We start from the raw sequence: 15996 nt of genomic DNA, 5'->3' as shown, positions 1-15996 counted from the left end.
CTCGTGTCCCGTGTGTGTGTGAGCCCGAACAGAACAGACCGAACATCACCCGGACGGTGTGGCTTGCAGGCTGGATGTGTGTGGAGCGGACAGAGGAGCCAGCTGGCACCGCGAGGAAAACCAGGAATTTCTCTCTTTACGCAACTGTAACTGTACAGATGAGAATCTGCACCAAGTCCTCAGAGACAGAACCGGAAACAGGCCACATTAATCAACAAATAAAAGCTCTAATTAACCCAAAATCATCACCAATATTGATTCTATGAGGTGTTGTAGTCTCAGCAACAATAATGCTGGAGGATGGTTACTTAAAACATCTCAATATAAATCAGAAACACTGAAAGAATAATCATTTTGTTGGTTTATAACATCTCTGTACAGTCTTATTATTTCCTCTGACTACTGTTACTCATCCAAACAATCTGTCTCTGTTTGGAAAGATTAAAAAAAACAGTCTGCAAGTTTACAAAGTGGCCGATAGAAGCTGTGTGTGATTTATTAAAGCCTGATTCACCGGCGGTGAGCAACACGAGGAGGAATGCTGCCAGACGCTGTTGTGGCTTCACTGGAAAGGAATCAGTTGTGCAACCCCCACTGGCAAATACTGAAACACACATTTTTAACCCCTTAATGTCTTTAATTATGTTTAATTAAAGTGCCAACAATGAAGAATTAATGGCTACTTTCCTGGATCTTTAGGGAATTCATTCATGATAGTTAAGGAGGCCGATTTGAGCCGAGTCAAGTCAAAAACATGTGAATTATAATCAGAGTTATTACACACAAAGTCAAAATATTGCTTTCTGAGTTCAAATTATGAGCTAGGCGTCAAAGTGAGATAGTAAAGCACATAAATGAGATAATTTATAGGTAAAAATAACAACATACTGAGTCAGAATTGTGACATAGTGAATCAGATTCAGTACATTTTCATTTAAAAGGGCAAAAAAGGCAGCGTGTGTGTTTTCAGAGTTAGTGCTCAAGAAAAACAAACGATGTACGAAGAGCTTTATGTTTTATTATAATAGCATGGCTGCCATGTTTCCTCCGAGCGCAAAGAGTGTAACAGCAACTCATTTATATACAAGACAATAAAGGAAATGACCTAATCGTACATATTAGAGAGGAATATTGTAATATTTCATTTATATTTCACTCGATTGTTTAGTTTGTGTATCACTTACTCATTCTCAGTGATGTATGTTCAACAGACAACCACCGAACAGGATGTAAACATTCAGATAGTAAAGGACAAAAACAAACAAATGTACAGTAACATTCAAGAAACTTAAAAAAAAAAAAATAATAAAATAGTGACTTGTAATGTTGAGCCTATCAATCCAAAACATATATTTTTGGGAAACATATTCTAAAATGTTGTCCCGTTTTGTGTCCTTTCTTTTCTTGGCCAAATTGGGCTTCCATACTCTAGACACTGTAAAAAATGATGTAATGCAAGACGTAAAAAATGTAATGTTTTTTCAAAGTCTGACTGGTTCTGTTATAATTCTTAAGTTTACAATTAACGCACTTAATTCCCTCTTAAATTCAACATCCAACGTGATTAATTGCTGTTAGCTTCATTAGCAAAACTCAATTAGCATCCTTCGAAACCAATTAACTGAGGAACAAGATGAATGGATGAGAATATAGTTAACAAAATAATTTTAATGAGGTTTAGCTTGACAGAAAATAATGTTAAGGTGTTTTTTTAATACAATATGCCACTTAGAATATAATGTTGGCTAATATTTATATGTATTATTCTTCTCATGTTGTAAAACTATAATACATTTATGTTAATATTCTTATAAAACGTGTCATTGATCCATTTTACTTCATGTTTATCAGTCAACTAATTTAAAAGCATGTTTTCTGGTCCTTGTTGATGCTTCCCTTTAAAAAAACAAACAAAAAAACTCCACTTCCCATGATGCATTTCGAGGGGGGCGTCGTCAGCGCTGATGGCCGCACGCTGAATAGCCAGCATGAACTGAACTGTACATAACTCCTCAATAATATTCCAGTTCTGGCACCAGGTTCCCCGTCGTGTCGCTCGGTCCAGTCGGACATCATGGCCCCGGAGGAGGACGACGCGCTGCTGGTTCTGATCTACCAGCACCTGAAGGTGAGCGGCTACAAGAAGGCTGCGAAGATGCTGGAAAAACACGTTTCTCAGGTAAAGTTTGGCTAAAAATCCTCATTTACAGGCTGATTGAGTGCAGAAGCGACCTGACTGGCTGCTGTTTCTTTATTTTATTGCTTATTTTTAAGCATGTTTACGGATTTATTTCCATTTCTTTAGCTGACATGCGCGCGTTTGCATGTTATATAAGCAGCTGGATTAAATATAAATGTGATTTTAATGTGTATTGTCGCTCACAGTGAGCCTCGGCTCAGCCTGTGTGTGTGTTGAACGCACATGGCTGCTTGTCGAGGCCTCCTGGAGGAAAAGAACATGATGTTACAGGAGCTGCTGCAGGCCTGCTGCTGCTCACTGACCCTCCCGTTCCAAACCTCCTTACATTTTTACAGTATTTAAGGATAAAAGTTGATATTTTCATGTAAATGTAATCGAACTGCGATGGTTACTTATTTAATTATTTAGTACATCGACTGAGAATTATTCGGCAGGTATTTTGATTAAAAAAAAATTGATTTTTGGCTGTTGGTTGGACAAAAAAACATTGGATGACTCTACTGTAAATCTACTTTCTGCATAGTCATGATGCAATCAGTGTTCTGAAGAGGCTGCAAAAAAGAGACTACACACAATATATTCTCTCTCTATATATACACTCACATGATGTCTTATTTAATTGTAATTGTGAAGTATATTCTATAAACCTTTCTAGAATATAAATCAGAAGTTAATTTAAACATGTAAGTTAATGCACAGCTGTTCTGTTTTCTGCAAGATGCACATAACAAAATACCTCTTCAGTCGTACTTTTCTGGCACTCGAGGAAATAAAAGAAACAAATGTGTAATGTCTTACGTCTACTACGGTGAAACTTGAGCTTTGGTCAGTCGCAAGTTTCAGGTTTCAGGCTCTGGTGCTAAAAATATGTACGACAAAAGTTGCTGACAGAGTTTTAGGAAGATCACAAAAGAGACAAATTGTCTGAACAGTGTTGTGTGTCGCTCTGTGATGCTCCCACAGAGGCCACGCTCTTTTATTATTAGTAGTATCGTGAGCATCATCCACCATCCAGTCTTTGAATCACGCTGGTGTTTATGTAGTCGTGCTGCAGCGTGGATTCATTTCCGAGAGAGTGGAAGCATTCCTGAGCTACAGGAAATTATCTTCACCCTCTCAACTCCTCATCGTAGTTTTTTTTGGTTGCAGGAAAAATAATCCAGCCAGATGTAACTCTCAGCACATCGGTCGTGGCTTTTGTGGTGATTGTTGATAAAGATTTTAAACCACTGCGGCTCATGTGAGGCCGTCCTGGTTCTAACCGGCTTTAATGTGTTCGTGTGTGTGTTTTTGTGAAGGTGGAGACACCAGAGGAGCGATCCAACCTGCACGACATCTACACAAGCTGGATGAAGTAAGTCGGAGAAGCATACGTATACGTAAACGACACATTTTAAGATGAAAAATAAATGCTTTAAATGTTCGCCCACTAAAACATGACGAGCATCTTTAGATCGACTGATGGATTGTGATAAAACTTACTTTTTTAGAGATTATGATACGGAAAAAGATGCTTTCATAGTACGTCTTTGCAAAAGTGTTTGTTAACCGCTTTGGGGTTCATTGTAACAAATTTACCTCGGTGTCGCCAATCCAATATCGGTCCTTCTTTGATTAAAAGTGCTAAATAATAAACATAAAACTCAACTCAAATAGGGAACAAACTACTACTAGGAGAATTCTCTATAATATAAACACGTGTAGCGACTAATAATACACTGTGCATTCAAAGTGCATGAGGATGATGTTTGAGAGATAGTTTGAGCTCCATCTTTAAAGATCGTTTATACACACAAACATCGAGAAAGTGGTATTCTGCGCGATTTGGCGCCCCCGTCAGTTTCTGAGTGCAACACCACTGTCGTAAACACAAATCCAGGTCTGAAGGTGTCGACTACAAACAAAACTCATCACGTCATAAACGTGTTATGTGTTGAAAACTTGTATCTTGGAGTAAACGTGTGTGTAACAAGTTCCATCAATCAAAAGTTTTGGTCTTTATCTTAAATTATTTTGTCATCATGAGACTCCAAACTGACCCTATGAGCAGGAAGTGAATCAGAGTGTGTGTGTGTGTGTGTGTGTGTGTGTGTGTGTGTGTGTGTGTGTGTGTGTGTCTGGCTCTCTGCCCAGTGCATTCTGGGATTTATTTCAAATCCCTACCACCCTGAAAAGGATTAAACAGGCAGCAGATAAATGATGGAATGAATGACCTCAGCTCACGTCTGCGAGAGAACAAGAATACATAAACGTCGAGGCCGGCGGGTAAAATACGACCGCGCGTCTTCGTATTTAATAGCCTTTTATTTGGGCCAGTGCGGCAACATTATATTCAACTAGATCGAGGAAGACTTATTTGTTCAATTCGGCTTGAAAGAAAGCCAAAGTCTGGTCCTGTTTCCTGAACTTTCCTGACATTTACTGAGAAATAAAAAGTTGTGTTCGTGTTTCAGGCTGTGCTCTCTCGCTCAACATGCCAAGGAGGAGACGGAAGACGCCACTTCTTTGAAGAAGGAGAGCATCAAACCAGAACCTGCCACCAGCGGAGAAGAAGAAGAAGAAGAGGGTGCAGACATTAAACTCTCAAACACCACCGAAGAAAACAACGTGGATGCCAAACCTCCAGTCGGTGAGTGTTCATTGAGCTGACTGCAGGTTGATTATCCTTCGGTATATCTCGTACTTCTCGCCAATAATTTATACTTTTATTTTTGACCAAATTTAAACATTTCCCTCTGAAGTTTCTGTATATTATTGTGTGTCTCAGCTGCAGAGTCCGTGATGGAGGCTGAGGCCTCTGAGCAGCTGCAGCAGCCGGCAGGTGATGCAACAACAAACTCAGTCGGTGAGAACGCCGACGCCTCCGACGGAGAGGAGGAGAAGAAAGGGGAGGAGGAGGAGACAAAAACAGAGCAGGAGGTGAGTAGAAACCACAGCCCTCGACATGTTATATAATGTATCAGCCCCATTCACACTGGTGTTTGTATGCAGGGTTAGTGCGGCAATTCCCCGCCTCCGTCTTAGTGTGAATCTCTCGGAGGCTGCGAGGGGTGAAATTTTGCTCCGGCGCTGATCCGCCTCTGGAGGTAGAATTAGGGTCCTATTATTGGCAAACCGAACCAGAGTGAACGGATTAGTCACTTTCACATATCGAGGGCGTGTCGATCGGACAGTCTGTTAACTACACAGGTCCTTCACTCAACTTGATAAAGAGAAATGTCCCACAAAGCAGCATGACCGAACAAAAGTAACGTAGTAACTGTAACTGTCTTTAGCAACTTATATGAGGGAAAAAAATACAGCATCTGTATGTGGAGAAGCGTCCGTCCTCCTGTCTGTCCTCCTGTCTGTCCTCCTGTCCGTCTTCCTGTCTGTCCTCCTGTCTGTCCTACCATCTCTTTGTCACATTTCTGCAAGAAAAACAGCATCTGTCACTGGCAAATAACTTTAAACTCACCGAGTGTTTGTGATGAAAATAAATCACCGCGTCCGTCAGCCCTCTGGACCGAGACTTCAGTGAACTTTCCCCCAGAAAACAGCCTCCGTCCCCGCGAGTGAGGAAGTCGGACAGCTCCCAGTTTAAAAAACGTAACTTCGTCAATTTCCAGGATGTTTGGTGGGTCAGAATCTCAATCACGACACATAATAACAGCATCCATATGATTATAAACTGTCCGCTGGTTTAGATTGACAGGAGGACACCGGGGAAACACCTTGAAAACACACCGACGGCATCATCATGACGTGGACCGTCACGCCTCTTTCTGTGTGAATTACACGGCGGTTCGTCTTTAAGGTGGAGACGTTTCGCTCTGTGTGAATCGCCACCGGCGGAGATAATGTGGCGTCACTGTGTAAAAAGGTTACTGAAGGCTGTAAAAGCAGCCAGAGAATTAAATAAAAGAAAGCCAAGCTGTGTTTATCCAAGTTTGTAACAGTTTGTTTTTTATCCCCTTCACACTTATTGTCCTTTCGATCTGTGCGTTGCGTACACAGTCCTTCAGTCAACAGGCTGGTGACAACGGTTGCCGGGGGGATGAGATTGGCACTCGCTCTGACATTTGCAGCGAGCATGAATAGGCGTGTTGTGGCTCCGTCTGCAGGAGAAGAAACACCAAGCGTCCTTTTATCTACATTCTCATGTGTCAAAAACTCATTTGTTCTCCCTCGTTTTATTCAAACACGATTAATACTTAATGCCCGCACACTAGATTAAGCTCCCTGGAACGTTTTATTATCTAAATGTGCTTTTATTCTTGTGTGAGTTGAGTTTCACTGCTGTGAAAGTCTAATGAATTACAAGTTGAAGGGAGCGCTCTGCCCTTCACAGTCATGCAGAAAGAAGGGCATGCACCGGAAACACCACACAGAGGTAGTAAATGTTCACGGGAGCATTATCTAACGTGCAGACTCCACACGTCCCAGTCGGCTCATCACGATCCAGGAATGTTTTTAATTAGAGTCGAATCTTGTGCTCACCTCTGCCTCACGTTACGGTCAATGTGAGCGTGTGATCGTTTATGTCTCCTGCATGATTGTCAATTAAGAGACCAAATCGCAGTCTTTTTGCAATGAAGTACACGTGCAATCCAGAGTTCTAGAGGAAAAGTAGATACCGTGGGGGGAAAAATAAAAACTGTTTATCTCAAAATATTAATTAAACCTGTTAAAAAGGCAACCGAGTGAAAAATGAACCAAAAACAGGAAGGAAGTGTGAATTACGGCTCTGAATGTAGACTAAAAGTAACTAGTGTCTAATATTTCTACAGTAGCAGGAAGCCGCCAACACACACACACACACACACACACACACATAGCTGTTGTCCAGTCAGTGTAATAATGTGCTGCTAGATGAACAGTAGCTCCAGTGTTATTATACACACAGACACATTTCATGTCTCCATGTCTGTCCTGTATCTGTTGGTCTGTTGTTTCTGTGTGTGTCTCTCTATGTGTGTGTGTGTGTGTGTGTGTGTGTGTGTGTGTCTCTCTATGTGTGTGTGTGTGTGTGTGTGTGCGTGTGTGTCCAGCTCTCGCCTCTGTTCTTTTCTGTCGGCTCAGTGATGCAGCAGATAATTCTGTTTGGACAGAAACTGTGTGTGTGACAGAATGATAATCTTCTGAGACAAATTGTGTGTGTGTGTGTGTGTGTGTGTGTGTCAGTTTGTTAATGTCTCTGTGTGGTGTGTGTGTTTACTGTGTGTCTGTGTTACAGCAGAGGAGTTGTGGTTTTTTCGGATATTGCTCTCATTGCACAGCTCCTCACTGCTGCGACTGATTTTTTTTTTTAACTGGACAAAGATGTTTTTTTTCTGCTGAACAGAATTAAAAGCAGACAAGCAAGTTTTTTTGTTTTTGTTTTATTGTCTCTTTTGCTGTCCAACATCCAGCTGGTCAAATAAAATCTGTCCCACATGCAAAAGTAACACGAACTGCCAAACATACTTGGCCTCATGTGACACAAAGGTTTAATTTTTTCTTTTGTGATTCTTTGGATTTGTAGTTGCACAACGTTCTGTTGGGAATGAATTCATTCTAGTAACTGTGTGTGTGTGTGTGTGCGTGTGTGTGTTATTTGATTGGCAGTCGGACAAAAGACAACCCAGAGTCTGATAATCAGTAAAATGCTGAATCTCGGATCCAGCAATCAGCTGTTCCCTGTTACAGTTTTGCACAAACGTCCTGACTTTGTCTTCTCGGACCACCAGATGTCCCGAATCCTCCGACCACTGGAGGAAATATGACGGCTTCACATCTGTTAGCCTTGTTAGCAGCTCTAAGTTGCCTTGCCTGTGCTTGTTTTGCAGTCGGCTCCCGCTGACGTGTCCGGTGAAGCAGAAGGCTCCGACTCTGATGAGGTGCTTGAACCCACCGCCGACGCCTCCGGCGAGGTCGAGGTTCAGCTCCCGGCTCCAGAACCAGCCGGCGAGAGCAGCGAGAAGCCCGAAGAGGACGAGGATGAGCTGAAGCAGGTAAGTGACCTGAGGGCTGAATCCAAAGTATGCGGTTGTGTAACATCGAACAACCACAAAAAAAACCATTACTCTACCTGTTTTTTCTTTTAAAGCGCTGCCAAGGTTTTCATTTCGCCATCAGTTTTAGCAGAATCTTTTCACCTGTCCGAGAAGTTTATTCCTATTTTATATATAAAAGTTGGTTATATGCTTTTTTATTTTAAACATTTTATTTTCAGTGTTAGGAATACGCTTTAATTTGGATAAACTCCTTGGAAAAAAACACTGGATTTCCAACATAATCTGCTGTTTTATCCACACAATCACTCGAGTAAACACAAAATCTTACTATGATTGCAGTGAAATCATCCCGGTGTCGTATTTGTTGGTCTCGAAATTGGATCAGAACATAAAATCGAAGTTGCGTAATCTAGTGGCATTGATTACTGTGGGTATAAAGCAATTCTGTGAGCACAATTATGTCTGAAAATGCTTGAATGTTTCTCTAAACTCTGCTTATAGCTGGATATTTATGTTAAATGATCCTAAACGACGTAAATTCAAAGCTTTTTTTTACAATTTGGAGTACAGGTGTGCTCATGTGCTCTTTTTTTAAAGGGTGTAAGATTCAAAAATTAGCCTGCAGATGTTACTGCCCCTGTTCGCTGGAAAACGCAATGAGTCCACATCATAAAGCCCAGTTCAAATTACGTGTAATGCTTGTTTTTCTAAGGATATTTTCATCCGCCTGCCAAAAAAATGCCATTTTGTCACTTCAAAATATTCCTGATGAGAGTAACAAGAGCAAAAACTTAATTTATTCTGACTTTGCGCTCATAAAATAGTCAAAACTGGTGCTCAGGTGGAAAAACAGCCTATTTAAAGAGCAGAGAAGCAGAAGTACATAAACATATGAACTTAATTTCCTTGTTCAGGCCTCAAAATTGAGACGAGTCTTTCTACAGATAAATGCCGTTTTAATCACAGCTCATAAAAAAACACGAGTGCCGGCTGATTTGTGGCCCGGCCGAGCCTCCGCTCCCTCGGCTCAGCGACCGCACATCTGAAACGTATTTCGCAGAGTATTGTGCCTGGCTGAGGAGCGCTGTTTGTTCTGCGTAGCCTCCAGTAGGAAACACTGCGAGCACTTCTTCTTTTGCGGAGTCATGAGGTTTTTAATATTCTGGATATGTGGAGGTTTTGGGATTAAATGCCACCGCGGCCGCTGCTGGCACGGAGGGAAACGCCGAGGTGCGAGTCTTTAACCGGTCAGTCTGTTTGCGATTCGAAAGGCACGCGGCTGCTTTTCCTGGATTTTCATAACACCTTTATTTTTTGTTTTACCTCCAAGTTAATCTTTGATAATCTGGTTACACTGATGACTTGTTGAAACGTGTCCAAACGCTGAGCTGTGAGCCTCACAGTCTCCTCTCTCTGCTCTGTGCTTCGTCCTCAGGAGACAGAAGCGGCACCAGAAGCCTCCGAGGTCGCAACAGGTGAAGCTGTCAGTCAAACGGAGGCCACGCCTTCCTCCACTCAGGAGGCGGAGGACGAGGAAGACGGCGCTGCGGAGGTTAATGAGATGAATTTATTCTTTGATATTTAGAGGACAGAGTCTGTGTGTCCTTTTTGATCCTTCAGTGAATTTATATGAGATTTAAAAGCAGATTCTCCGGCATCCTGATCACACGTCTCTGGTTCTTATTCTACTTCCTCGTGTGAATCGGAAACCGGAGATTCTGCAGCTCAGTGCAGCTTTTTATTGCTCACGATGATTAGAAAGGATCCGATCTGTGTCACGAATGGTGGAGGAAAAAAGAAAACGAAAACATCCAGACTGTCGTTGACCTGTTGGTTCCTCCTGCAGAAGCTCAGCCAGGACAAGCCGACCGCGTCAGACCCGACAGCTCGGGAGACCAATGACCAGCCGGCAGAGAGCGAAGCCCCGCCTCCCGCAGGTACGAACCGACCAGTAGACGTTTACGACCAGCAGGTTGTTCTTTTACATGTTATGCATGGCATGTTTCTCTCACTGCGCTGACGAGAATCACACGCCGTCGTGAAGAAGCTGCTCAGAGGCTTGTTGTCTTCTTACAGCCTCAGAGCAGACGAGGAGAGACCACAGGACAGTTTCAGGTGTTCAGGTTCATTTATAATAGATTTTGCGATGACGTGAAAGGCGTTAACAAGTTGAAAAGAGTTCCTAGAGGTCTTAAAAGTCGATTTCACCGCCTGTGCCAAGTGCTGGAACACCTGATTTAATTCAAAGTGATTTATTGATTATAAAATATTGTATTTTGATTCTTTTTTTTGTTAGTTAGCTAATAATTTCAGATCTAAAATATATGTACTTTGATACATTTTAACCAGATACAGCAGCTGCGTTCGACAGCACGACTCAGCTGCCTGTATAATCAAATTCAGAGGAAAACTCTTCAGATCTGTCAGGGATTTTATTTTAATCTTAATAAGCAGGAGAGAAAAAAAACTGGACCAGACTCGTTACAACTTTGACATGTCGTCCTCCTTTACACTCACATCCTGATATTTTCTTTCAGCCGTCTTCCAAAAATAAACGCTCCGTGCTCCTCGCGGCCTTTTTTATGACATTTCAACTTTTCAACAGCAATATATCTTTAAAGAAAGACGGTCTCATTAACTCTGGAAAAACTCACCAAACCGGCTGTGAACACGCTTTTATGGGAACTACTTAATACAGAAAAAACTTGCTATGAAAATATCTGTTCTAATTTTTTTTTTTTTGTTTTTATTATTTTGGACGAACAGACCTCCAGAAACGATCCATCAGTCTTTAAAATGCAGTTCCAGAAGTTAATCACAAACGAAGTCGTTTCCTCTCCGACATATTTTCTACATTATATTTAGGAGGAAAAGGAAAATTACTCTTGCTTCCTTTCACTGGCAGAAGCTCGGCTGTCGCTGTTGTAAATGCAGAAGTTTTGGATCGTTTTATTCGCAGAAAACGGGACAGAAAGTTGGAGGAACTCGGACTCGACGCCAGAACTTGTAAAGAGTTTTGACGGATTGCTGCCAAAAGGCTCAGAGAAACGGCTCTGGCAGCTCAGCTCGGGGGAGTTTTTCCACAACGTCAGTAACTTGTTGAACTTCTCTCAGGGGGTTTGTTGAGCCTGTCACGGCTTGTTTAGAGAAACTGGAGCGATGACTAGCGTATGAATTACCGTCCTGATCGAACACAAACACCTCAGTTACAAAAGGGCTGGAGATGAATTCACGGCGTCGGTGAAGAGACTGAACGCTGGCAGGCAGATCGTTTGACTTTTCAAACTCAGGTGCAGCTTAAAATCTTTGAATAATCGCAGCATTTATTACTTCTATCTGTGTTTTGTTGCTATATGCAAGTCAGAATACTCCTGTCAACAGTAAAGAAACTGTCGACAACTCACTGAAAACTAGAGATTCCTCCAGCATGATGTCGAGTCCTCCGCTCCACTCTTAATTGAATGAAATGACCCAGAAGTGTTTATGAGAGCTGAGCGAATTCCTTGAATGTTAAGGAAAGGTGCTTCAAGGCTTCCTTTCCTTTCTAAAAGGAGTGGAGATGATGCCGTCCCACAATCCCTTGCAGCCCTCGTGTAAATGCAGTTGGTGTATTTTAGCACGATGGTTTTTTGACTTTAAATCCTTCACATCTTTCCGTCACCTCATGACCTTTTTACAGAAGCCCAGAGGGGAAAAGAGAATGTTTTTTTTTCCTGGTGGTCCGTTTTCTCATTCTGATCTGAACTGTTTTCTCTCCTGTGTTCACGAATAAAGAACCGTGGGGAAAACTTTTGCCAGGATAATCTTTCCAAGGTCCCCTTTTTCGCCAACTGTGAAAATGTGGAAAAAGTAAAAATAAATAAGCTTTTTTTTCCATGTGAGAAAGAAAGTTTTCATGAAAAGAGGAGGGATTTTTTAACTGAAAAAAAAAATGTTTTAAGGAAAACTATTTTTTTTTTTTAAGGGAAGAAAATATTAAAATTCACGCAAAAACTTTTTTTTATGTGAGAAAGACAAAATGTATGTATTTATTTTTTTTACTCAACAGGCTCCCCCCCTCTTTTTCTTCATAATTCAATCCAAATAATTCCAGAAATAAACAAAATTTAATTCGGGGACCCAAGTGAAAACATTTTTTTACTGGAAAAAATGTTTTAAAAAAAGAAAAAAAGAAATTCTTTAATGGAAAATATTTTATAAGAGGGAAAATATTTTGGAAAAAGATTTTTTTTTTTCACTTGGTCGGGCTTTTTTTGTCCTTTTTCTTCATAATTGAATCCAAATATTTTTTATTTATGAAACCAGGTGGAAAAATGTTTTTCTTTCGTGTGACCAAGTAAAAAAAAAACAACCTTCAACACCACTTCTCATGTAAGAATAAAAAATGTTTTACGATAAAAGGAAATGAAAAATAAAAAAAAATTCAAGAGAAATTTTTTTGTAAAACTGTTAATCTTTCTTTTCTCTTGACCTCAACTCAGGCGTTTTATGCCTTTTTTTCAGATTTTAATTCGAATACAATTTTTAAAATAAAATATAATTGAGGAATAAACCTTTTTTCATGAAGGAAAGAAAAATGTTCATGTGTAAAACCAACTGAAAAAAAAAAATGAAATGTTCAGGTGTGAAGAAAGTTTCATTTGTGGAACCAGAGAAAAAGATTTTTTTTAGGGAAACAAGTAAGTAAAAAGATTTAATGAAAAAGTATTTTTCATGATTGAAAACGAGCCAATAAATTATTATATTTTTTTCATGTGTGAAACAAAGAACAACTATTTTTGGGGAGGAAACACATTTCTGTGGAAAGGATTAAAAAAATATACTCATTCTTTTTAAGTTTTTGTTTTTGTAATACTCATTTTGACCACAAGAGGCTGAAGTGCACCACATATTTTCCAAGGTCTCCTCATATTCATATTCTCATTCTTAATAGGACTAAAAGCGTTCATGTTTTGTCCCAGGAGAGTTTTAATGTCTCTCTTTGGACGAGGAATGTGTCACACTGACTGATCAAGACGACCTTAAATGTTAAATAAAGGCTCGGTGGGAGAAAGATGAGCATGTTTTAATTTAAAATAAACACTTTTACTTGTCATTTTATTGTGAAAATGTTATTCCTGTATCTTTTTCCTCAATTATTGAAGCGGTGACAACACTACAAACATGTCAGAGTCTCTCTCTGTGCAGTTTTACCTGCTGTGTGTTTTCAAAAACACGAAACAAATAAATCTTCAGTGTGTTCTTCTTCTGCTGTGTTGTAGAAGAGACGACCGAGGCAGCTGCAGCCGAGCGAGTCGACCCCGAGTTCTCCATCATCCTCAACATCGTAGACGGTGAAGCAGCCGAGCGAGAAACCAGCCAACTGCTCCCCGAGGAGGAGGAGAAAGAGGAGGAGGAGGAGGAGGAGTGCTGCCAACCTGCCGAAACTCCCAAGAAGAAGAAGAAGAGCAAGAAGGATGTAGAGACACCGAGCACAGACACATCCAGTGATACTCCTCTCTCCACCAAGTCTGCCAAGAAGAAGAAGAGAAAGAGAGCAGAGGAGGTGGAGAAGGAAGAGGAGGACCAGAAGAACGAGGAGAAGGAGGAGGAGGAGCAGAAGGAGGAGCAGGAGGAGGAGGATGTGTCTCCAGTCACTTCGCCAGAGAAGAAGAAGAAGGCAAAGAAAAGGAAAAGGGAGAAAGATCAAGTGGAGGAGAAAGACGAGGAAACTCCTGACACTCCTGCAGAAAACGAAACTAAAAAGATGAAGGTGAAAGACGTGGAGGAGGAGCAGAACGAGGAGGTGGAGGAGGAGGAGGAGGAGGAGGCGAAGGTGGAGACAACAGAGGAGAAAAAGAAGAAGAGGAAGAACAAGAGGAAAAAGGAGAAAGAGGAGGTGCAGTCTGATGAAAAACCAGCAGGGGGAGATGATGACATGGAAATGACGCTGGAGACCACAGGTAGGAAAAAAAAGTTAACGTCTCTTGTTTCTTAACTTTGAAGCTCTCTTGAAGAATTTATATGTGAAATAAAAATAAAGATCAGTAGAAGATTAATAAAATATCCAGTGTTACGGTGCTGTTGATGGTGATTTGCTCTGCTTCTCTTCACTCCTCGCGCTGCAGACGGAGACTCTTCTCTGCTCTCCTCGGCCATGAAGAAGAAACGCTTCAGGAAGAAGCTCAGCAAGAGGAAGAGGCTGAGGCTGCAGATCCAAGAGAGGATGACGATGAAGAAGAGCAGCGTCTCGTCAGGGGAGACGGCAGCAGAGAGCAAGAAACTCAAAGGCAAAAAGAAGTGAGTCGCTTCATGTAAACTATAATTACTAGTCCGTGTATCTACTTGTAATTACAGTTTAATGAAACGACAGCAATTAGATGCTGAAGATAAATCGACCTCTTTTTTTTTTTTTTAAAGACAAAAAAAAAACCCAGGAGACCACGGAGGAGACGCCTCAAGCAAAACCAACCAAAAGACCTCAGCCTGATCCTGCCCTGGAGGACGACACGCCAAAGAAGAAGAAGAAGAAGATGACGAACACAGAACAAGAAGAGAACTCCTCCAAGGAAAACCAGCCGCCAAAGACAAAGAAGAAGAAAAGGAAGACGTCGGCGGCGGAGGAGGATCTCAGCGAACAGAGCGCCGAGCTTCCCGATGTTGAGTCGTCTCCTCTTTCAAAGGAAGGGAAGAAGAAGAAGAAGAAGATGAGGGTCGAAGCAGAAGAAGAGACGTCAGAAAGCTCGACTCCCGTCGCTGTGAGCGCCGACGCACCTGCGAAGAAGAAGAGTAAGAGACGTTCTGATTATTTAATTCTTCGTGAGGCTGCAGCTAACGATGATTTCTTCTTTTATTACTTCTTATCTCTGGAAAAATGACCGATTAAGCTTCAGGCTGTCTCCTAACTGGCTGATAAAACATTAAAAGTGTTATTTAACGTGAAGAAGCTGCAGCTCTTTAAACTCTCTGATGCAAATGAGTGATTCTGGATGTTTGGAACAAACGGACTTTGTCGTTGATGACTCCACTTGATGTTTGTTTGCAGAGAAGAACCGATTAAAGGAGAAACTGGAGGAAGCTGCTGCGGACGAACACACTCCTCCAGCGACGCCCTCGGTAACAAACAAACCTGACTTACAACAACAATACTTACATGGAAATTGATACGAATTTGCATGAAAAGCTTTCTTACGGTAGTTTCACACGACTTGTTTTCTGATATTTCCAGAAAAAGAAAGCCAAAAAGATGATCCCCTCCGATTAAATCTGGGTAAGTTGCTGCCGAACGTCTCCGCTCAGAGTCGATGCTACGACACGAACGATGAAGGCGGTGAAGTGTTTTTACTCGCAGGGTTTCGTGTTGCTTAGTTTTCAATGACAACTGAGTTCAGGACAGATTCTCACCCTGACTGATCATCAGATCTGATATCCAGAAATGTTTTTTTCTTCTCCCCGATTGCCGATAAAATAAACTGAACTTAAAAATGCGCCATTTTGGTTCTGATGCAGCCGCCCCTCCCCGTCACTGGTCTCATTACGAGGTCAATTTATTTCATCATTTCACAACACCAGGATCGCAAAACCATATTTAAAGTCCCGCCCACAATGCTCTCTGATTGGTTACATGAATCAAGAGTAAAAAGGAGGGATTTGCCTCCAAAATGTAGCCGAGTGGAAGTTTAAAGAAGTCTACAATCTACTCGGGTACTGTGCTTAAGTACAAGTTTGAAGTACTTGTGGCTATTTTAGTATTTCCGTTGCTCATCAGTGTCCTTAATTAACAAAAATCAGTCTCATAACGGTCCGTATTTCCTTTGTGAAGCGAGAAGTTGAGCTGCTTTT

General features: G+C 41.3%; 1 protein-coding gene across 1 annotated transcript; it reads left to right on the top strand.

The window, feature by feature from the left end:
- The first annotated feature begins 1951 nt into the window (after positions 1-1951).
- LOC115573300 (ABC transporter F family member 4-like) lies at positions 1952-15270 on the top strand. The gene is made up of 11 exons (XM_030404032.1): positions 1952-2179; positions 3499-3554; positions 4654-4829; positions 4968-5119; positions 8008-8172; positions 9611-9727; positions 10022-10112; positions 13437-14117; positions 14283-14454; positions 14575-14943; positions 15200-15270. The coding sequence occupies exons 1-10, from the start codon at positions 2075-2077 to the stop codon at positions 14642-14644; spliced, it is 1785 nt and encodes a 594-aa protein (XP_030259892.1). The 5' UTR covers positions 1952-2074; the 3' UTR covers positions 14645-14943; positions 15200-15270.
- The last annotated feature ends 726 nt before the right edge of the window (positions 15271-15996 follow it).

The sequence above is a fragment of the Sparus aurata genome, chromosome 21 (assembly GCF_900880675.1).
Source record: "Sparus aurata chromosome 21, fSpaAur1.1, whole genome shotgun sequence".
Classification (NCBI taxonomy): domain Eukaryota; kingdom Metazoa; phylum Chordata; class Actinopteri; order Spariformes; family Sparidae; genus Sparus; species Sparus aurata.
The sequence above is the reverse complement of the archived record's forward strand: the minus strand, read 5'-3'. Positions and strand labels throughout refer to the sequence as shown.

What these genes read in the sequence shown, in the direction of transcription:
- LOC115573300 (XM_030404032.1), top strand. Translation starts at nt 2,075, where the DNA reads ATGGCCCCGGAGGAGGACGACGCGCTGCTGGTTCTGATCTACCAGCAC. An exon ending in ATCTACACAAGCTGGATGAA is followed by an intron (nt 3,555 to 4,653) that starts GTAAGTCGGAGA and finishes TTCGTGTTTCAG; the next exon opens with GCTGTGCTCTCTCGCTCAAC. An exon ending in AAACTCAAAGGCAAAAAGAA is followed by an intron (nt 14,455 to 14,574) that starts GTGAGTCGCTTC and finishes TTTTTTTTAAAG; the next exon opens with ACAAAAAAAAAACCCAGGAG.